The sequence below is a fragment of the Narcine bancroftii genome, chromosome 12 (assembly GCF_036971445.1).
Source record: "Narcine bancroftii isolate sNarBan1 chromosome 12, sNarBan1.hap1, whole genome shotgun sequence".
In the NCBI taxonomy this organism is placed as follows: Eukaryota; Metazoa; Chordata; class Chondrichthyes; order Torpediniformes; family Narcinidae; genus Narcine; species Narcine bancroftii.
Genome location: NC_091480.1, coordinates 11,649,637 through 11,672,795, shown reverse-complemented (window position 1 = coordinate 11,672,795; position 23,159 = coordinate 11,649,637). Strand labels below are relative to the sequence as shown.

The 23,159-nt window shown below is 41.4% G+C and overlaps 1 protein-coding gene across 3 annotated transcripts; it reads right to left on the bottom strand.

Annotated features, from left to right (window-relative positions):
• Positions 1-1,718: 1,718 nt before the first annotated feature.
• On the bottom strand, positions 1,719-23,038 carry thumpd1 (THUMP domain containing 1). Of its 3 annotated transcripts, XM_069906267.1 has the most exons (5): positions 20,313-23,038; positions 12,670-12,877; positions 7,777-7,936; positions 6,857-7,105; positions 1,720-2,665 (listed from the first exon to the last, which is right to left on the bottom strand). In XM_069906267.1, the coding sequence occupies exons 2-5, from the start codon at positions 12,871-12,873 to the stop codon at positions 2,283-2,285; spliced, it is 996 nt and encodes a 331-aa protein (XP_069762368.1). In that variant the 5' UTR covers positions 12,874-12,877; positions 20,313-23,038; the 3' UTR covers positions 1,720-2,282. The 3 variants fall into 3 exon arrangements, with proteins under 3 accessions (XP_069762369.1, XP_069762368.1, XP_069762367.1); XM_069906268.1 differs by lacking the exon at positions 20,313-23,038 and having other exon boundaries at positions 1,719-2,665; positions 12,638-12,946; XM_069906266.1 differs by lacking the exon at positions 20,313-23,038 and having other exon boundaries at positions 12,670-13,107.
• Positions 23,039-23,159: the final 121 nt, after the last annotated feature.

Below are 23,159 nucleotides of genomic sequence, written 5' to 3'. Positions count from 1 at the left end.
TTCTTGGGAGAGAATTCCTGATGTGCAGAATGAGGAAAAGTCCTGGAAGGAGGTTGAGAAATCTCGTTCTCGTGATCTCGTTCCGGTGAATTTCCGCAAGGAATCCACAAGAGATCAGCAAGCACTGAATTGAAATTGAAGTTTGTCGAGGAGACATGAAACAAAAGATACAGCTTAAAAATAGACCCCAAGCTTAAAAAACCCTCAAGTCGTCAGATTCCCTATAGATTGACCCGCAGAAGGGGAGCTTCATCATCCTAAACTCAATGATGAATTGGAGCAGATACCCTCAATTATCACTTGGGTGAGGTCACTATCAAATGTAATTATTGAAGCACAAAGATCTTATGACAAATTATTTAAAAATAAGGATCCAATATTCTGAGAGCCAAAGTCCTGATAAAACTGAATTTCAATAATCATGCGAAAATGCAATCATTCTGAAGATCTGCGGCCTCTTACACAGAAATATATCCACCCAGCTTCAAACTAGATTAATAAACTTTTACAGCTTCAGTGAAATAATCAAGACATTAAAGAAAAAAACATCTCCAGAACGTTGGATGAATTCTATCCTAGTATGTTAGCGATCAGCCTCCAATAGCAATGAGCATGGACTGAAAGGGTAGGGAGCCAGGCTCATTTTTGCTTTAAAACAAAGCATTAAAGTACTTGAGTTACACACAAACAAGCTAGAACAAGGTAAGGTTCTCTCAGTTTACAAACATAATGCACTAAAATGGGTTGGAAAGTAATAAGACAAAAAGCCCACAAAGATAATAATGAATAGGTTAAGCAATTAGTGGCAGATGGAGCACTAGGTGAGGAACATTATGCCCTTTGCTACAAAGAACAGATGATTTAATAAAAACTCTATAGTAGATGCTGGCATCTAGAGTTAGATCTTTTCCTGCTTTTTCACAAAACAAATATTTATCCAGCACAACCCAATTTAGAAAGACAGATGTTTCTTAGCCTTTGTTGCAAGGGTGTTGAAGAACAAGGGCAACGAGGTCTTGCTGAGATTTGACGAAATCGGATTTGACTTTTTCAACATACTTAAAGGCCAACGGCTGCGTCTTGGGAGAGAATTCCTGATGTGCAGAATGAGGAAAAATCCTAGAGGGAGGTTGAGAAACAGACTTTTGATGTTTAGAAGCCACGTGATCTCGTTGCGGTGAATTTCCGCGAGGAATCCACAAGAGACCAACCTTCTCTAGCTGGAAGGAGTTGGAGACTGGGAGATATCGAACAGGCATCCTCTCAAGTGGACACGTAACTAGTTTGGAGATCCCAGGTTGCCCTTTCCACTTTAAAGGATCAAGATTCATAAATGTTGACAATCTGTTCTTACGGTGAGATTTAACGTTATCTCTTTCAGTTTTTAAAAATGTTTAACCAAGGTTCAATTTGCCATTTTTTCCTCAATTCACATGGTGTTGAAGGCAAGGTCAGTTTGTACCTCATTTCCTTTTTGCCATTGAACCAGAGAACAACCAGCTATTTCAGCAAACAGTTTAGAGCTAACCACACTGGTTTGGTGTTAAAGGGGTCCGAACCTGAGAAGGGAAGCACTTGCTTTCTCAAAACAGAAACCATTATGGATTTTTACAACAATTCATTACCGACGAGAGCATTCCAGTTCCATAATTAATTAAATTTCTGCTGCCTTGCTTGGTTTGAACTCACAACTCAAAAATAATTATTTCAGCCTCTAGAATGGTAGTTTAATCTTCAAATCTCCAAAGCGTCACAACTTAGAAAAAGTTAATCACATTCACAAGATACTAAAATGTGATTGAGAGTTTAATTTGCCAGATATCCAACAAACCAACCACTCAAATGATCTTTTTCATCTTCCCAGAAGTCACCACCATGAACATTGATCTTATATTCTGATGTCGATGAGAATGACAATGAGATTAAATCAGAGTATCTTTAATCGTTGTAAATATCATATTAAAATAAAATTGAAGGCAAAAATCAATGTTTTAATTGAAACTTGTCTTGAACAATTTTCCTGTTTTAAAAAAATGATCCAATTATCTATTTTACTTTCAACAGGAACAGTCTGTAATAGGAGAGAAGACCAAAACAAAAAAAATCACAGCATGTTTGCTTTCAAAAGTTAAAACTTTCTTCCTTGCTCATTTACAATATATGAAGGGCAGTAATCAGAAGCAACACACTATTCCTTAACAGGTTCAAAAGTGTAACTTATCAAAGATTTGGTGTCCAAAACAACAAACAAAATGTTTGTATAACAGTCACAATCCACCAGACTATGATTCAGACTGCTTACTCTCTCTGTAAACGTTGGTCTCCTTTTCAGCTCCCTGTTCCGTGCTCTCCTGTGTTTGAAATGCATCTTGTGCACCTGTGGCAGGTGGTTCCGCTTGTTCAGCTTTCTTGGTCGAGTCCTTTTCTTCCAGCCTCTCTTCTGAGCCAATAGAGCCATCAATCTTCGAGGGAGGGAAGCAAGTATTTTTTTTCAATTTCTCTTCATTGTCCATTTTTGTAACCTCTTGCAGATTGTACTTGCGGAAAAGAATGTAGTCCCGGACTACGCTCACGCAGCACACGCCTTTGATTATCTCCACTATGATGGTATATTCGGGATTACGAAGATCAACTTTGTTTTCAGCATTCAGATTTACTACCACTCCTGGAAAAAAACACGAGTCAGTATTCCTTCCAAACATACAAGAAATGGAAAAAATATCTGCCGTTCTCTAAGGTTAGAGATCTTGTAAGATTTGGAACAAATTCCGTTGATAAAGCACCTTTAATTCAGCAATGCGGTTCCAGGTTGGGTAGAAAGGTTAGCACAATGCTCTTAGTGCCGGTGACCCAATTTCAAATCTGGCTCTGACTGTAAGGAGTTTGTACCATCTCCCTGTGACTTTCTTTCACACTTGATTGAGATTATAGGTTAATTTGTCTATTTGGAGGGTATGAGCTTGAGAATCGGAATGGCCTATTACCATGCTGCATGTCTAAATTTAAAGCCACTTTATACAGTACAACTCCGATTATCCAAAATCCTCATTTACTGAATTTTTTTTGACACTGAACTGACCTCACATGTTGAAAAAAATTCTCGACATGAAATTAGAATAATCATCCTCGTTTCAGTTAACTCCCTCCCCTCCTTCATTCCATTTCTTCTTTACCTTCTCCTATCAACTTTTTGCTCCAACTCTCCCCCTCAAACTACTGTGTCTCTGCCGCGAGCGGTCAGAAGAATCCCTTGCCCCTGCGTCGTCAAGGAGAGCAGTCTCCTAGGCAGGAGTTGGAACTTTGGCTCAGCGATGTTCCCTCCTCCCCCTACTAAACACTGGCACCGACTCCGAACCCTCCCCTTGGCCTACTACTGCACATGCCCACCAGACTCCCCAGTGTGCGTGTGCGATAGGCCTAGGGGAAGATTCGAAGTTGGGACTCCAGTGTCGGGAGCTCTGGTGACCGGGGAGACAGGAACCTGCCAACTCACCAGTGAGTATTCCACAGCCCGGGATGCCTCCCCAGGAGTTAGTGGCACCATGGCAACGTGTCAGGGGGAATCGGTAGCAGCGGTTGGGAGGTCTCGGTGATCAGCAGTGGCCACCATTTTTTGGGTGAGAACGAAACATTATTTTAATGCTTAAAAAACCTTCACTTATTGTTTGTTGTTGTTTAAACATTGATACCTTCTCCTTAGATTGTCACCTTGTTGTGGTGGAGAAGCTTGTGTAGCTTGTGATGCTGTCTGGAGCTATGCTCCTAGTAGTGCCACCCTTGGCAGTAAGGTCGAGGGTGAGGTCCCTGACAAAGAACAATCTAACAAAGACCTCAACGGTAGAACAGATGGACAAAGTTGCTTCAAACTCAACAGCTGTAAAGGCGGACGAAGGCTGCAACAAATCCATCATCTCCAATCATCGTAGTTTCCAAGCCAATGGAATTAGTTGATTGATTTGTGAAGTATCGTGTGCTTCTTGGAGTGCAACATTAAATACATGTTAAACAAATATACGCACAGGTATCTTCACTCTGTGGAAAATGTCCATCATCCTCGACCCCAAGGGAATAACCACAAAACAATTAGACATGATTTGCTGTTGCTACTGGGCTGTTTTTAAAAATTACCATTCTCTGCAAAAAATGTTTATCCAACACAGGCCCAGTCCTGACTATTTTGATAATCTGAGCTGTACTGTATGCGTGCTACAGTGACACAACTACAGAGCTGCTACATCACAGTTCAAACCCAATCTCTGGAACCATCTATTTGGTTTTTGCACACTCTCCCAACAACAATGCCACAGGACAGTCTTAAAAATCCCATTTTGCTCAGTAATGGTCTTTGTAACTGCTCAAATGTGATTCCTAAAAGTGTGATTGACTTTTAAATGCCCTCTGAAATAGTGCAACAAGTAACACACTTCAAAGGAAATTGGGGATGGCCAATACATGTTAGCCCTGCCAGTCATACCCAGATCCTGAAATGGGAATAAATAAATGATTAAGAATATTGTAATGTTGGAAAAGCAAATTCGGTCCTTGTCCATTCCAGGATAGCCCATCTGTTCAGAATTAAACAACAGGTTTAAATCTCGTCTTGGACTGCGAGAACAGGTTGCGAACAAGCAAAGTGGTTTAAAAGTAGTGGAGGAGGTAGGAGCTCATTTAAATCTCTCCTTTGGCCAATTAGCTGCAGCCAATAAAAAGGGAAGCTCAAGAGGAGCAGCCAGTATGGAACACCCAGTGTAAGAGTGATCTAGTGTAGGAGTGGGAATTTGAGGTTTTGGTTCAGGTGACTTCAGTGACCAAAGGCCAGGTATGTACCATTTTTTTTACACCAATTATATCTTACCCCACAAAAGTTACACAGATCAAAAGCTCAAATTTCAGAGAGGTGTTTCAGATTGAGACAGAAACTTTTCCACATGCCACATGGTCGTGTGTGAAGATGAGGCCATTTTGGCAAGAAATTGCAGAAAAATTAACCAGAATAACAGGAGTGGCCTTCACAAGCAACCCAGATCTACATCTACTAGATAATTATATGAAAATAAACAACATGTAGACCAAATATCACTCATTTATAAAAATAGCACTGGCGGTAATGAAAAATGTATTGCAATCAATTGAAAGTCCGACTCCCCTCTATTTTTAGCACAACACCTCTGGAAAAGAAAAAAAAAATCACAGAACAAAGAACAAACATGAAACTTTTGTAAAGGTCTGGCAGCCAGACCTGGATCAGACAGGGACCCAGATATAGTAATAAAAAGGAAAAAAAGTTATAGAAGTTTTTGAACGCAAACAAAAAAAACATAGTTTCCCCAACTGCACTCTATATACTTAAAAATATATGTAAGCTCTGATGGTGAACGGATCTGTATGTGTGGGGGTAGGGGGGGAGGGAGGGACTGTTTTGTTTTTGCTTTGTTTGTAAGAAAACATTTAATATATTGTTTCTGTAAAATATTACTACGTATATTTTTGAAAAAATAAAATATTCAGAAAAAGTGTAATTATATATTACAACTATTCTAATTCATGGGAAGGATAGTAAGAAGCATGTTTCCAGGGAAATTGCAGAAGATCAGAAAAAGCCACAGAGCAGTGACAATGTATGACTTTAACTATGTAAATAAAGATGGAGGATTTGCTAAACACAACTTTCTACATGTTTGCTTCGGTCACAAGGCAGCAATCAGAGATTTGATTCTGGGAAACGAGACTTACTGACTGGAATAAGTGTTTGTGGGGCCACATCCAGAAAAATCATATCCATTGAAGAGGATTCAAGGCAACTCCAGGGAAAAGTGATGAATAGCAGAACGGTAAGTTCCAATGAGATAAGAACAAGTCTGACTTTGGTTAATCAGAATTTGGCATACAAAATTAGAATTTCACAATAGGAGGCCTTTTAAGTGGAAGTCTTTTCAGCTACAGTTTAAGTACTTTTCTGTGAAGGACAAAAGAAAAATTAAAACCTAAAGTAAAAAAATGAAAGTCTGCAGACACCATGGTTGAAGTAAAAGCACAATTCTGCAGAAACTCAGAAGGCCAAACAGTGACTTTATACAGCAAAGATAAAGACACATAACAAAGTTTCAGGCTTGAGCCCTTCATCAAGATATCAAGAAATTAAAATCTGTCCGTCCTGTGTGACGAGAGGGAAAAGGAAAATTAAGCAAATATAAAAATTCCTAGGCTTTCAACAGGCAAGAACCAAAATAATACAAATGTTCAGATATAAAGTAAAAGAAGCATAGAGAGAGCATAAGACTGACAGCAGATACAAAGAGGGAATCCAAAAATACACTCTAAGCAAGTTAAACCAGAGACCAGAATGGAAATTCATTAATGGAGGCAAAAGATATAGCTGAGGTACTAAATGAGAAAGTTACATCAAACTTTGTCAAGGAAGATGCTGCTGGAGTGTCCAGCACAGGAGTTAAAACTGAGATACTGGATACATGATAGTCCTCTTAAGAAAGACCCTACAAAATACAGCAATACTGGCAGAGAATGGAACAGACGGCGTATCCCTATCCATGTACAAAAGAATCTACAGCTTAAAAAAGCAAAAGGAATTTATCCAGAAAATTGCAATGGCTGAATATTTATTTAAAATTAAAGCTAAATATATTCAAACAATATCTATACTACAAGTTATAAGACATAGGTCCTCTGTGGTTAGTAAGGGATTACTTATGATGGTGAGTGGGGAAAAAAAAGTTTTGAGAACCACTGTTATAAGACTTCCCTTATTATATCCACATTTGTCTGCAAAGTCTACTCTAAATTTAGATTTGTTCCTTATTCAAAAGCAGGTTAAGGTAGGTAGAAAAAAGATATTTACCTGCCAGAGCCTTAATGACATCATCTCTGCTCATGTGATTGTTATTCCGAGCTTTATACACAATCTGGAAAGTAGCTTTTTTTGGAACTTTGAACCAGGGTTCCAGGAAGGTCTCAAAGTACTTTGGGATCTCCTCCATGAAAGCCTTGCATGATCCCGAAACTGGCAGCATCCGCAGAATAGCTCGGGTTTTCTTTTTCTTGGTTGTATGTAAGTCTTTCAAAATGTGATGCACTAACTTATCTGGTTCTGAGAAAAAGAGAGAAAAGAAAGTGCATTTAGATCAGTGGTTTTCACCCCTTTCTTCCCTCCCACCCAGCCTTTCACATATCACCTTAAGTAATCCAATCCATTGGATGCCATAGGTGCTCTGTGGTTAATAAGGGATTACTTAAGGTGGTAGGTGAATGGAAAAAGGTTGCGAACCACTGATTTAGATTCACAAAATCACTTGAGCTCGTGTTTTCAAATCACATCAATTTGCAAGAGTTCTTGTCTGTCCCAAGTGCTGATTTCAGGTGAATCACATACAAGTCAAATGAACATCATTTGCATGACATACTCTCAATGGAATATCTGGAGTCAGATGATCAATTAATGCCACCAGCAGCACGGAGTACATTTAGAGACAGTCCCTGAATTAAAGCACAAAAAAAAAGCAGAGCCAACATCCCAATCAGCAATTTTATCTACAAAAAGATGAAAGAACATTAACGCAGAGGCAATTCTTAATTGTAAAAAGCAAACTTTACTTCAAATCCAATTCCATCATATAAACTATTAAACCCAATACTAGGCTTCCCTAAGAAATCAACTTTTGCAAAAGTTAAATTGTTAATGTAAATTAGAAGCAACTTCTATCACTATGGTAGCATCCCTGAACACAAATCAATCCAGAAATGAAAAAAAAATCACATCACCAATATTATGAGTTTTAATGAAGACAACATTGTTGGCTCCACTGTCCAAAGCCTGGAATCGGCAAAGTTGCTTCTGTGTCGACACATTGATCTGTTTTACTTCCTTCTTCAGAGCAGCTTCAACATCGTCCTCATTCTCACTATTAGATTCCTCCACAAACTATGAAAGAGAAATACACCAATAAAATCTGAATATTTTCAAAACAGAAATGCACTTCTATACAAACTTATCTTTTTCCAAAGTTTAGAACTCAATTACAGGAAAAAAAACGTTTCACTATGCAGATTGTGTTGTTTTCACAGCCAGAATCATGCCTGAATACTCACTTCTCCAATTTGGAAAGCAGTTGAGGTTTCTATCAACAACTCAATTGGCTGTGCCAAAAGAAATTATTCACTATCTTTCACATACGCTGCACTATTAAAAAGATTTTAAACAATAATTTAAACATTCCAAAATTCACTGAATATCCTTGCTTCTTAAAAATACTTTAAAAATCAAACCCATTTTCCCTTCTATTAAAACATTTTGTATATTAATGGAATCGAGTGGCATGGGGCAAAAGATATTCTTTTGAATGGTAGAGCAGTTCAAGAGACCAAATGTTCTATTTTGCTTCCATTTCTTATGTTCTTTTTTTCTTCCCCCCCCCCCCCCCTACTCCCCCATATTCCATTTCTTATGTTCTTAAGCCATACTACTTGGTCATAAAAATGTATTCAAAATTACAGGAAAGTAATAAAATCACCAGATCTTACATTCTCTGGTAAAACTTATGATCTACCAACTCCTTATTTTGTTCACTTGGAGATTGTAAAATAACTGTGCAATTGCAGGTGCTGTCAACAACAAAAGACAACTTTGACTATTTAGATATTGGACACCAGAATAACATTGATACCAGGACAAACTGTCCATGAAGTTATCGAAAGTATTTCAGTTAATTACTGTGGCTCCAAATATAAACATACATGTTTCTAAGTGCTCAGCCTCAAAGTATTGGTTAGAAAAATACAAAAATTGCAGCTGTAATTGAGCTAACATGAGAAGCTGGAAGCACTCAGCAGTTCAGGAAGCCTCAATGAGCAGAATGGTTGCCTACACTTTGGATTGGGGACCCTTAGTTAGACACAGGTAGAGATGTACTTGTACCCCTGGATACCTTTATCGTATTGGTTATCATAATAAGAATGTAGGAGAGGTCTTTTTACCATATTAAAACCATGACACAAGTGCAAAATGTCTTGGTATCAATTAGCTCCAATAGCACTATTAACTGCTCGAAGTCTGTCAAATCAAAGCTAAGCGGTAATATTTGCAATCAAAGCTTGAAATTTTAAATGAGGTTCATAAAAACAATTATGTCAACCTGACAATCCACCTTCTGCCTTGCCCATCGCATCAAAGCTGTGGTTATGAAGTACAAACAGTATAAATATTAACCGTTTGTGTATCTTTATACATTTCTCAGTTGAAAACTCCAAATAAGAATAAGACAGAAGACAGTCATGGGAGAGGGGTTATGTTATCTGACATAATTCAGAGTCATAGATTAACTGCTCTGAGACTATCTAAAAACTAATCATGAGGAGGAAACAGCACTGAGTAGTATGGCACTGTCAGTACTTTTATACTTGTTTGTTTGTTGGAGCAGTTCAGATTTACTTGTAAATAGCACTGTTCTTTGTACTTCTGGTTAAATGCTAATAGCATTTCATTGGTTTTGTATCTGTATTTGGCACAATGAATCTTAATCTAAATGTAGTCAATTAAATAAAACCTGCTGAAGAGTGGCTTTCAAAAATGGTGAAACTTAAAACTATCAAATCATCTCAACGGATTCATTAATCATAGAAAATTTATGACACAGAAGCAGACCATTTGTCCCATCAATAGGTGTCAGTAAAAATAAAGCCTATCCATCTCAATCTCTGAAAGTAAAACCATTACCTTGCTGGCCATGACCTGCAAGTACAATTTAAAAGGAATGAGGGTATCTCCTCTTCCAGGCAGCAAGTTTCAAACAAAAAATGGTTGAGAAAGATTTTATTCATCTCCCCTCTAGTCCTTCTGATTACAATTTTTAAACTCCCCTTTGCTAATAGTTGTGTTTACTCTATGCATCTTGTACTTTTACAAACCTCAAATTAAGATTACCCTCATCCTGCTTGATTTCAAAGGAAAAAAAACTGTAGACTACCCAATTTTCTTCATAACTGCCAACCTTTCTATAAATCTCCTCTGCACCTTCTTGATGTAATTTTCTTTTGTAGCCAAGTGATGACCAAAAATATATGCTGTAGCCTTGCAAGTATTGTATTTACATCTAATACAAGATTCTTTTTTTTTTACGTGCTGTGTATCAGTTCTAAAGTGTTTCCATAGACCTGTCCAAATGATTTTCACATGTGTAATTTTCACCTCTATTACTTTCTCTACCAGCTCATTCCATATATCCAGGTCCCATTTACACCCTTCTCCTTAAACCATGACCATTTGTGTGTAAAACTTGTTTCTCAGGTCCCATTTACACCCTTCTCCTTAAACCACGACCATTTGTGTGTAAAACTTGTTTCTCAGGTCCCATTTACACCCTTCTCCTTAAACCATGACCATTTGTGTGTAAAACTTGTTTCTCAGGTCCCATTTACACCTTTCTCCTTAAACCCATTTTCTCTAGTTTAGTACTCCTCTACGCTGGGAGACTGTGATCATCCACCTTATCTATTCCACACATGATTTTGTAAACCTTTCATGAAATCACCCCTCAGCCTCCTTTTCTCCAAATAAAACAGCCTATTTACCCCATCTCCCCCATAACACATAGCAACATACTTGTGAAACTTCTCAGCCTTCTCTCTAATCACATCCTTCCTGCAGTACAGTCACCATAACTGAACACAATGGCCAGGTGTGGATTCATCAACGTCTCGAGCAGCTGTAACAGGGCAGTCCAATTCTTATACTCAATCCCCTGCCCAATCCCCAATGAGGCAAGCATGCCAAATACTTCATTCACCACCTTAGTTTCCTGTGGTGATGCAGGTAGACATGTATTTGTACCCCTTGGTGTCTCTGTTCAACAACATTCCCCACGTCCCTGTCATTCACTGCAAATGTCCTGACCAATTTTAGCTTTCCAAAATAGATCACTTCACACTAGTCTCAGTTATATTCCATCGGCCATTCCTTCCTCCAATTTCCCAGCTGATCTAGATCCTGTTGTCACCTTCTTCACCATTCACCAGAGAACTAATTTGGAAGTCAACTACAAATTTTATTAATCATGCCACACCCACTGCTTTGGAAAAGCAAACAACATACAAAAAGACTCATCCCATTGCATCCCCAAACTCTTCAACTTCCTGCTGTCAAGAAGATTCTGACAGGGGTGGCACAATTAGCATATTGGTCTGTGAGTTTGTACATTCTCTCTAATGTCTGCTGTGTTTCCTCCCAGCCTGGAAATTGTTCGGTGGAAAAGGGGGGGGTTTGCAAGTTAGTTCAATTGAGCAGCAAGGGCTCGTGGGCTGGAAGAACCTGTCACCTTGCTGCATATCTAAATTTATATATCTAAAAAACTTCACAAACAAGAGATCGTGCACTGCAGATTCAAGGAGTTTTGGTCCCTCCATTTTCAGAATCCAGAATGAACCCCAAAATGGTAAAATTAGGTTGCTTCTGCTTCATATCAACTGATCTCTCTCCATTCATGTGTTCTTTTCTTCAGTGCCCTTCTGGGCAACTTCCATCACTGCATCTCAGCATGTGACAATAAATAAACTTGAATGTCACTCAGATCCAAATCATTAATATGTATGAGAACAATCTCTCTAGCACACCACGAGTAACAGGCTTTCAAAATGAAAAATTCCACTCTACCACAATCTCCAAACAAGCTTTAGAGAGGGTGCAGAGGTTTATCAGGATGCTGTCAGGTTCAGAGAATGTCTTCTGAGCAAAGATTGAGTGAGCTCGAGCTTTTTCCTTTGGTGTGAGAGGATGAGAAGTGACTCAATATGGGTTTCTAAGACTACAAGAGGTAGAGACAGAGTAGACAATCAGCCCAGGACAGCAATGGCCAATACCAGGGAGCATTCGTTTAAGGTTAGCAGAAGAATGTTTAGGAGAAATGCCAAAGGTTTTCATTTACAGAGTGGCAGCTGCTCAGAATGCACTGCTAGGGTGGTGATTGCGACTTATACTCTTAGAGAGCCACAAGGTTGGAAGAAAAATGAAGGGGTATAGGCTGTGAGGGAGGGAAGGGTTAAAGTAATCATGGAGTAGGATTATAGAGATAAGAATTACATCATGGGCCATACTGTTCTGTTCATCAATTTTCTATCAAATTAGCAAGCTCACCTGGATCCCATGTGATATCACCCTCCAGACCAGCCCATCATATTTGTCCAAAGTCTCAAGAAAATCTACCACCTTGCACTCGTCAGTTCGATTCCCTAAATTTAAATTTCCTCATTGCTGGGCTAAATTATATTTTGATGAAAGGCTCAAGCCTGAAATGTTATGTATCTTTACTATCTGAAGGGCCTGCTGAGTTACTCCAGCATTGCCTGCAGACTTTCCTGTTCTACTCCCGGTGTCTCACTATCCAAATTGCTCATTCAATCACCCCTTGACCTACTTTGAACTACTATCTTCATGTATCTCACTCGGCTTTTTAGTTGGCAGAGCAGAACGGTGTGTGTGTGTGTGCACACCTCCAGGACATCCCATTTCCTTTTTTTTGATGAGGGGCTTCCCCCACTCCAGTCCCAAGGAAGGATAATTCGGCAATACTTATCAGCACGATCAATAAATGCATTGTTTGGGTTTCGAGTGGTCTGCAATGTCCCAACTCACTGCCGTACGGGCATACTCTGATCGCACTGCACCTTCTCTGGGCCGTAGAGTTGGTCTGCATACTCGTTCAACAGGCTGTACGCTTCTGCTGTACATTTCCTCTCGTTCATGTTGCAGGTGATGAGCAGCCCCTGCATCCCCGCGTCCAACTCTCGATGCCCGCGGGGCTTCTTGGCCGCGTGGCGCAAGTATGAGCTCTTGGTTTTCCTCTTTGCTTTCGGGTCGGCTGTTGTCATGGCTCTTGAAAACACGCGGGGAGGAGCGGGGGGGGGGGGGGGGGTTTCAATGCAAAGGGACAAACAAGAAATTATTGTGCAAACCAGCGACAAACGTTTCCCGACCGAATCCTGAGTCGACTCTGCAGAAACTCCTCCCTTTCGCATCATTAAACTGCGACACCGCCAGACTCGACTGAACAGGGTCCTACTGCCTGGTCATTGCAAATTGACACCTGATCAAGGGGGTGGCTTTATTTTTGCTCAGTTGTGTCACATTTATGGCCCGAAATGTGAAATTGATAACACCATCAACACATGTGTATATCTCATATGAATCTCACCGAACATAATACATTGCTGTGTTTCTTTCTGTTTAAATGCAAACATTTTAACACTATCAATAGCATTTTTCTGCCTTCAAACCAACAAAAGCAACATCAAATTCCCTCTTCACAAAATGTAACGTAACCATGTGATAACCAAATGTAATAGAATGGCTCAACATTTCTTCTGTAGTTATAATACAATGGTCACCTCATATGCAAAATGTACACGTTTAAAATTATACTTTTTTTTTCATTTAATACCAAATAGTCGACCAAAACAAAAATGCAATTCTTAAGCACTCATACATGTACTTTATGATGTATTTATCAAAATCACTGTCCAAATGTTCCCCTTATTATTCCTCTTCCTGCATCAAAATACTTCTGATTGTTGGTTACTGCTACTGATGGTCCAAAGTCAAACCACATCAAGTATAAAATAAATGTTGGGTGTACAGTTTTCTTTTTCTAATAATGCTAAACACAACAAAACAGCGATGATCCAGGTAATCATAGCACAACTTCGCAAAGGTCTCTTTCTCGGATTTCGGAGGGCACCATTCGGCGTACACCCTTTTCATTATTTCTCTTTTTTTTTCCACAATCATCACACATTTCTACTTTTCCTTGACGTGTATCATTACTGCACTTCCACCGAATCAATGCACTTTTTTTTCTTCATTGAAACTCATTCCAACTATCACAAACTTTCACTTTCATGATAATGCGGGCACGATTAGAAATATGGCACAAAATCTTCATATCGCTTAGGTGGTTTCCTGTCCCATCTCAGCCTTCCTGCAATGCTACTGTCACGACTTGGTTGCTCACCCTCAGCACCGGAAAAACTGCTCGCTACGGCCTCTGGTGTTTCTGGTACTCTGGCCACTTCATCGGGAAAACTGTTAACTGCCTCTGGAACGTCGTCTGGTCCCTCAGGTAGAGCAACTCGTACTGTATTTCCAACCACTTCACTTGGTGCCGCTCTGGATTGGTACTTTTTGACACCAGTCACGTTTCTTTTGTAGAGGACTCCAGCTGGAGACCTGATTGTCACCATACTGCCGCTTCTGGATACAACAGTGTAGGGATGATGGTAATAAGGTGTGTCTAGCTTACCACCACTCTCTTGCCTCACAAGAACATTATCTCCAGGCATGATGTCTGAGTACTTGGCCCCACCTCTCGAGTCTGCATCCAGCTTTGCTGCCCCCTTCTTTTCAGCATCGTGGTCCCTCATCTCCTGGTCATCCCTGATTTCCTTCAGTTCGGGCATTTTTGTGCGGATTTTCCTCCCGAGGAGTACTTCTGCTGGACTTTTTCCTGTGATTGCATGAGGGATTGCCCGATAGACAGCTACATAGGATAGCAAGGCTTCTCTCCAGTTCTGTCCTTCTGCATGAGCGATCCGTAGTTGTTTTTCGATGGATTGATTTTGTCTCTCTACTTCTCTGTTGGCTTGCGGCCATTTAGGAGTTACTTTGTGATGGTGGATGCCTGTGGTCCTCATATATTCAGCAAATGTCTCTGAGATGAACTGTGGACCATTGTCAGAGTATAGCGTAACAGGCAATCCATGTCTCGCGAAGATCTCTGCCAATGCTTGTATCATTTTTTCTGTGGTCGTTGACCTCATCACAGAGTACTCATAGTATCTGCTGTAGTAATCCACCACTACCATGATTAACTCGCCTGTTGGTAAAGGTCCGAGAAAATCAACAGCTACATCGATCCACGGTCCTGTCGGGAGTTGCGTACTCCAGATCAGCTCTGGGGGATTACTCCTACTTGTGAGATGACACCCATGGCAGGTTTTGACGAATTTCTCCACATCTTTATCACAACCTGGCCACCATACTTTACTCCTGAGGTTTTGCTTGGTACCCACAATATCTAGGTGTCCTTCATGAGCTAATGATACGATCTTCAGTCTCAACCTCTGTGGTATCACCAATCTACAACCCCTCAACACACACTGCCTGATGCAACAAAGTTCGTCTCTAATGGGAACATATGCCTTGTGAGTGCACTTGTCCCATTGTCCACTTTGGATACATTCTCTAACTTCCATGAGTTCTGGGTCATGTTCGGACTCTCTCTCGACTTCCCTCATTGTCACAGCTCCCGGTGTCGACTGGACAGCTACGAAGTGTACAAAGCTCTCTGCTTCTGTCCCCAGTTCTGACTTGGATTGTGGGCATCCATCTTTCAACAATCTGGACAGCGGATCAGCAATGTTCGCTTTTCCAGCAATGTGGACTACTCCGTACTTATACGGTTGGAGTCTGAGCACCCATCATTCTATCCTGGCACACGGTTTGGACCTGGCGGTGTAGATCACCTCCAATGGTTTATGGTCCGTGATGAATTCAAATTCAATGCCATACAAATATGCATGGAATCTCTCGCAGGCCCATACAAGTCAGAGTGCTTCTTTCTCTGTCTGAGAATATCTCCTTTCAACGTCTGTCAAAGATCTGCTGGCAAAGGCAATGATTCTTGGTCCCTCATCATGCGTCTGGACCAACATGGCTCCTAAACCAACAGGGCTAGCATCCGCTATGACTTTGGTTGGTGCATCTGGATCATAATACCCAAGAGTATCGGCATTCATCAGATTTTATTTCAGAGCTGTGAATGCTTCCTTCTGCTCAGGGCCAAAATGGAATGGTACACCTTCCCTGGTTAATTTCCTCAGTGGTTCTCCCAGTGTAGCAAAGTTAGGGATGAACTTTGCGCAATAATTGACCAATCCCAAGAAACTCCTCATCTCCGTTGCATTCTGAGGTTCACGTGCATCGGCAACAGCTTTCACCTTAGCATCAGCTGGGTTCAGTCCTTCCCGTGTAAGCCTGTGTCCCATGAAGTCCATCTCTGAGACACCGAACTGGCACTTGTCTCCATTCACCGCAAGGCCTGTCCCCTGTACTCTGGATAGCACAATCCTCAACCATCTGTCATGCTCTTCCTGTGTAGCCACATGGACTATGATGTCATCAGAAATGTTGGCGACTCCAGGAATGCCTTGAATCACTCAATGGATTTCGTACTGGTAGATCTCAGGAGCTGCATTGATGCCAAACGATAGCCTCTTGTACCAGTACAATCCACAGTGAGTCACAAATGTTGTCACGTCCCTGGAATCTGGGTCCAGCTCTAGTTGATGATAGCCCCATTTTAAAGCGATTTTTGAGAACACCTGACTGGTTGTTAACTCCTGGAGTACTTCTTCTACTGTTGGTATGAGGTGTCGTTCTTGAATTATAGCTTCATTGGTCATCCTCATATCAACACACAGTCTCATGTCACCATTTGGTTTGGGCACGTTCACTACTGGGCTGACACATTGCATTGAATGTTCTACAGGTTCAATAATGTCTTGCTCAATCAACTCTTTGATTTTGGCCTCAACTTTCCCACGAAGTCCAAATGGGGTTCTGCGCACTGGTTGCGCCTTGGGTTTGACCGTTTTGTCCACTGCTAGCTTTAGTTGTCGACCTTTCAGCTTTCCTACTCCCTGGAAAACTGCGGGGAATTCTTGCTTCATATCCTCGTATGACTGAACTGAATTGACATGAGCTCCAATATGAAGTATTGCCAGATCTTGCGCCGTGCGTCTACTCAGCAATGGTTCTCCCCTCTCGTCTATGACAACTTCAACAGTCGCAGTGAAACATTCAATGGTCTGCAATGGCTTGGTTGCTGTGTATGGATACAGTTTCTTTGAACACTTCTTTGATGTACAAATTATCTTTTTTTTTTCAATTTCTCCCATAAGTGTTGGTCAATTACATTACTGTCACTGCCTGAGTCTACAATGACCGGAACTGTCACACCACCAATTATCACCAGGACTTTCTCATGATGGTCATCATTCAATGTAAACTGATAGTATTTCTGCCCATCCTGGTTGTCGTCATCATCGTCACTTTCTGGGTCACCTTCTACATGGCGAAAAGTGCCTTGCTTTCTCTGTCCATAATTGCCTTTCTTTTCAGAGACTTTCCTTTCCCCCAAGCTTTGCCCTGAGAAGCTGTACTCTTCCCATTCTGGTTTGCATTTGACTTGTTTTTGCACTTCTTTGCAAAGTGGTCTTTCCCTCCACACTTTCTACAAACTTTGCCTTTTGCTGGGCAGCATGGGTCTTTTCCAAAATGACCTCTGTCTCCACATCTGTAACACTCCAAGTCACGTGTCAGCATATTTCTTGGCTGGCTATGGCTATGCGAGAGCCTATTTACTTTTTGACCAACTTTGTCCTTACTGGGCTGGCTTGAGTTGTCTTTCAATTTCATGGTATGAAATTGCCCCTCAACAGCTTCTAATGCAGCAGCAATTGCTAAGCATTGGTAAGTTTCAACTCACCCCCTTTTTCCAGCAATCGCCTTCTGAGTTTGTCTGATCTGCAGTGCTGCACGACTTGATCCAATAACTGGTTGTCCAAATCAGCTGCCACGTAATTCCATCCAACAGCCAGTTCTTGCAATCTCGTCACGTACTGGGCGACCGTTTCCCCATCTTCCTGTTTTGTTTTGCGAAACAAATGGTGTTGAAATGTGGCATTCAGTGTGCATTCAATGCATCTACAGCTTTCTGGTATTCCTCCTTCCTTCCAGTATTCAAAAGCGTCTTAAAAGTTTCCCAAACTGCAGGTCCTGCGGTGAAGAGAAGTAACGCCCTCCACTGCGTTTTCTGCTCTGCCGTACTCCCATCGAGGAATAGGCCATGACTGTCGGTGTAAGCTTCGAACTCTTCAAGCCATGCCTTCCACTTCACACTTACAGTGCTTGCATCGCCTGTCGTGTCAAAATGAGGAACACCGCGAAGTGCTAGAAATTCAGCTCCAGTGACTGCCATGATGAAACGTTCCAGCTCAAAGCCACGGATTCAAAATCCAAAATGTTTCTCCTCATCGCCAATGTCACATTTATGGCCTGAAATGTGAAATTGATAACACCATCAACACATGATTTACCTGTTGAACATCAGCGTGTCTTTATTTCTCTGCTTCCATTATTCCACCATTTCGCGCCTGCATACAACGCTTGCATGCCCTCTCACTTCCGGTCAGGTTAATACCTCAACCTCTATCTGCATACATCTCATGCATATTCATTATCATGACAAGTTGTACCCAATTATTCCATTGAAAACTAAAAACTGTCTTTCATTCCCCACGTAGTCAGTCCGATGAAGAATCTGCATTGAAAATATAGATCTGACCTTCCCAGCTTTCAGTCAATCCCAAAACATTTCAGCCCAATGAGAATCTGCCAGTGACCTGGAGGGCAATCCCACCCTCTGCCCCCGGCGGCTCACCAACCCATTCATTCTTCACAGTCGTGTAAATTATCATCCAAATTGGTTTCATGCCCTTTCTCTGCTTGTTGGATTTTGACGAGCACCCCATAAGGCAAGTTACCGAATAAAATATGTTTAACACACTCAGCAGGCCATGAAAAAGAGAAATGGAGTAATGATTCAGAAGGAAAACGAGAATCACAAGACAGAAAGACAACAAAGTTGTGATGCAAAGTGTCATCTCAAAAACTAATTAATTTGAAAGAGTCTGAAAGGCTGCAATATGCCAAGATAGAAAATGATAACAGGGCAGAGGGTCAGATTGGGATTGACTTGAAGAATTAAAATAACTAATAACTGGAAGGTCAGGGTTACCCTATTAACTGCATGCAGATGGTTCACAAATTGGGGACAATCTGTATTGGATTTCCCCCAGTCATGTCAACATCAAATGCATTACACTGAATCGGAAAAAGTGCAAGTGAACCACTGCTTTACCTGGAAGAGCAGTGTGGGACTCTGGATGAGAATGGATCGACATGAAGAGGACAGATTACATTCCCTGCAAAATGACTTAAAGTTTATATATTCATGCAACTTAAGTCTGTTCAAAGCAAGTCAAGTGTAGTATTTTTGTCTTTAAAACTGTTTATTCTTAATGCAGGGGTATCAGTTAAGCATTGTAAGAATAAGATTCAAGGCACTGGAAAATACAAATACGCAACATCTACCAATCCATAAAGGTGCCGGCTTTACTGTGCTTTGGATCTGGTCTCACTTGCCCCTTGTAAAATTTATTAAGACTTGCCAATCTTTATATTCAAAAACCCTGGAAATAAAAGCCATCACTCTTATTTGTCTTTGCAATGATTGCTGTGCCTGTATGGTCATTTTTACACATTTCATGTAAGAGGACTTCCCAAATCTCATTTTGCTACAAATTCTTGTGGCTTTTTACATTTATCGACACTATACTCGCACATTTTTGACCTCTCTCTTAATCGATCTCCAACTCTTTATAAATCATTTGTGTCCTCCTCGTGGTTTGTCACACTGCTGATTCTATTTTTACAAATTTTGCCAGCAGAATAATTGGTGAGGTACCAAGGATGTTGAGTCCATACGTCCTGTATACATGGAAGTCTTGAACAGCAAAAAGAGGACATCCCATACCTACCCACCCTTTTGGTCCATCAGTCCCATTGGGCATGTCCACCTCATCTGCAGTGAACCCACATTGGTCATGGTAAGTTGGTGTTCAAGTTTATGGTCACATGTATCAAGAATGCAGTGAAAGGGGGTGTTTTGCAAAGGAAACATCTCAAGGATTGTACTGGAGTTACTGAGGAAAATCAGTTGGTACAAAGCAAAGGCAACATAATTTTACTATTCATTCAGGAGTCTGATAATGGCAGGAAATAAATTGTTCTTCAATGTGGTCGTGTGTCATCTCATACTTACGAATGTGAATCTTCTTTGTGATGGGGTTGGGGGAGAAAGTGGGGGTGGGAATGAAAGTCTGTTCAGGGAAGGTCTTTTAATATGTTGGCTGCTTTTCCAAGACAGCTGGAGTTACAACTAGAGTTGATGGGATGTATGATGGACTGAGCCACATTCACATCCCACTGCAGTTTCTTGTGGTCATGGACTGAGAAGTTCCTAGACCATACAGTGATGCATCCTGATCTGATGCTTTCAATGTTGGAAGTTGGTTAAGGGAGGCTAATGACATGACAAATTTCCTCAGGCATCAGGGGAAGTCAAGTCCCCTGTACACTTTCTTGACCATTGCTTCGACGTGGGCAGATCAATACAAACGGAGATGTTTACCTCCAGGAACTTAAATCTGTCCACTATCTTCAGATCAGCATCAATGATTTGGACTAGGGACTGGGCTCCGCTCTTCTTCCTGAAGTCGATAGCAGCAATTTGGTCTTGGTATCATTGAAGGAGTTGGTTATCCTGGAACCAAATTCAAGTTCTTCCACATCTCCTGTTCTCTGTTTCATCATTTTTAGACACCCTGGAGTGGGAGCTATGTTTGATCACGCAGTCATGGGTGGATAGGGTACATAATAGAATCAACTTAGAACCCACAAAATAGAACCCTTGTTTCTGAGTGGCCTCTGCATAAAAAAGCAAACTGTCATAGGAACCCAAGTAGAATTAAACAGCATTTATTTGGGTGGGGGCAGGGAGGGGGAAGTAGTATTGACATTTTAGGTCAAAAACTGCATCAGGACTGAAAATGGAGAGAGAAGATGGTTGATACAAAGGAGTGGGTAGGGTGGTGTAACAAAAAATGTCGCACCTTCTGCAGTTGTAGGGAGAGTGCCAGGTCAAGCATAGTCCCTTCATTGAGCAGAAATGGGTCCAGAAGGGAAGATTTATAAAAACACACAGAAATGCTGGAGGAACTCAGCTAGAGGTAAAGGAGGTATTACTGACATTTCGGGCCCAAGCCCTTCTTCAAGGAACAAGCAAAGAACAGGAAGGCATCAGAAGAGACTGAAGGCTGGCTGGGGGAGAAGTCCAGACCAACAAAAGGTGTTAATTGGATCTGATAAGAGGAGAGATGAGAATTGAGTTTGGCTCTGTGAAAGGAGATAGAGGGTCAGAGATGGAAGAAAGGCAAAGTGGGGGGGGGGGGGTGGTTTAACTGAAACCAGAGAAGTTGATGTTAATGCCATCCAGTTGAAGAGTGCCCAGACTGAAGATGAGGTGTTGTTCCTCCAATTTGTGGTCTCAGTCTGGCAGTGCATGAGACCATGGATAGACATGTCAGCAAGAGGTGAGACAGGGAATTGAAATGGAATGGCCACTGGGAGATCCATACTATTATGGTAGACAGAACCGAGATGTTCCTCAAAGCTCCAGTCTGTCCGATGTACGGACACCATAATGGGAGCACCAGATGTAGTAGAATACCTTGCAGACTCACAAATGACGTGTTGTTTCACTTGGAAAGACTGTTTGGGGCTTTGAAATTGTGTGGGCGCAAGTGGAGTAGCTCCTGCGGTCACAGGGTGGTTGCCAAGGAGGACGATCTGATAAGGGGAGACCTGAGAATTGAGTTTCATTCTGTGAAATGAGACAGAGAGAAAAGGGGGTCAGAGCTAGGAGAAAGGCAGCAGGAGGGAGGCGTGGACGAGGGAGTCATGGAAGGAGTGATCCCTGTAGAAGGTGGAGAGGAGAATATGTCTTGGTGTGGGATCATGTAGTAGTAGGTGGCAGAAATGGCAGAGGAGGATACATGGGACAGTGTAGATTTGGTTAATGGTGAGATTCTATTTCAGTTGGGAGCGATGACAAAGGATGATGTGGTTGGCCACAGAGACTAATGAGATGACAATCTCATTGATACTAATGAGTAATTCAATTCCTTTTCTGTCTGGTGGGAGGGGATGGGAGCATAACGAACTGCAAGAGAAAACATCTCCCCTTTACACCCAAAATCCTGATGCAGGAACGGGGTAACACATGGACCCTATCTCTTCCTTCCACAAATGCTGCTCAACCCACTAATTCCTCGAGCTCAGTGGTTTTCCAACTTTTTCTTTCCATTCACATACCACCTTAAATAATCCCTATGCCATAGGTGCTCTGTGATTAGTAAGGGATTACTTAAGGTAGTATGTGAGTGGAAAGAAAAGTTTTGAAAACCACTGTTTTAAGTGTATCTAATTGATTTGTTATGTGCACGGTTTCATCAGATTTATTATCAGAGTACATATGTGACAGTGTGGCGGCCCCTCGCAGTGCCACACAAGCATGATGATCCAGCAGGCTGCACGAGGCCTGCAAGCACTGCCCTCCAATGGGCCACAACTAAAGGCACCTAACTGGATAGCGGATCGTAAATTCACCAATCAGCACTGAGGGGGCTTTGACCGTGCCTCTTATCTTGAGAATACAAGCAGGGCTGTGAGCCCAATAAAGCTCAGTGGTAACTCTACTCAACAGGGGTTCGTGCCGTTCTTTCTGGGCCAACCTGCATACAGCTATTACTTCCCCTGCGCTATAGGCTCCGCGGAGCCGTAGCCTGTGGCAGCTAGCTACAGCATCACATACAACCCTGAGATAACTTCTCTTTATCCCTGGAGGTCTAGCAGTATTACCACTTATTGGTAGTGCCAAAAAATATATAAACTGTAAAGAAATTTAAACAGATAAAGAAATATAAATAAACTGACTGTGCAATACAGAGAGAACAAAAAGAAAATCAGTAAGAATCCTTAAATGAGTCGGAGTTTGTCATTGAGGAGTCTGGATGGTCTTAAAAATTTGTAACTCCAAAGGAAATAGGCCAGTGACAATTTTTCTCAAGCAAAATATTTCAGTAACTATTGGGTCTAGAGCAGTGGTTATCAACCTTTTTTCCCCCCACCCATACCACTTTAAGTCATCCCTAACTAATGACAGAGCACCTATGGCAGAGGGATGACTTAAAGTGGGTGGAAGGAAAGAGTTTTTGCCCCAAGTGCAGTCTGTGCAATGATAAGAAGACATTCCTTTTCTTTTGCAGTGAACACCTTCACTTCCCTCCACCAATGCTGCCTGACTAGCTTTTATACTGTTTGCTGGAGTGGAGAAGGTGGAAATCCCCCCATCCCATATCCCCCATCCCCCCCAATCCTATATCCCCCATCCCCCCCAATCCTATATCCCCCATCCCAT

Excerpts from the sequence above, each read along its gene's own strand:
- thumpd1 (XM_069906266.1), bottom strand. The coding sequence starts at position 13,023 with ATGATGCGAAAGGGAGGAGTTTCTGCAGAGTCGACTCAGGATTCGGTC. Across the intron at positions 7,937-12,669 it reads AACTCTACGGCCCAGAGAAG|TTTGTGGAGGAATCTAATAG; the intron begins GTGCAGTGCGAT and ends TCTCTTTCATAG. Across the intron at positions 7,106-7,776 it reads CATTAAAACTCATAATATTG|AACCAGATAAGTTAGTGCAT; the intron begins GTGATGTGATTT and ends TCTTTTTCTCAG.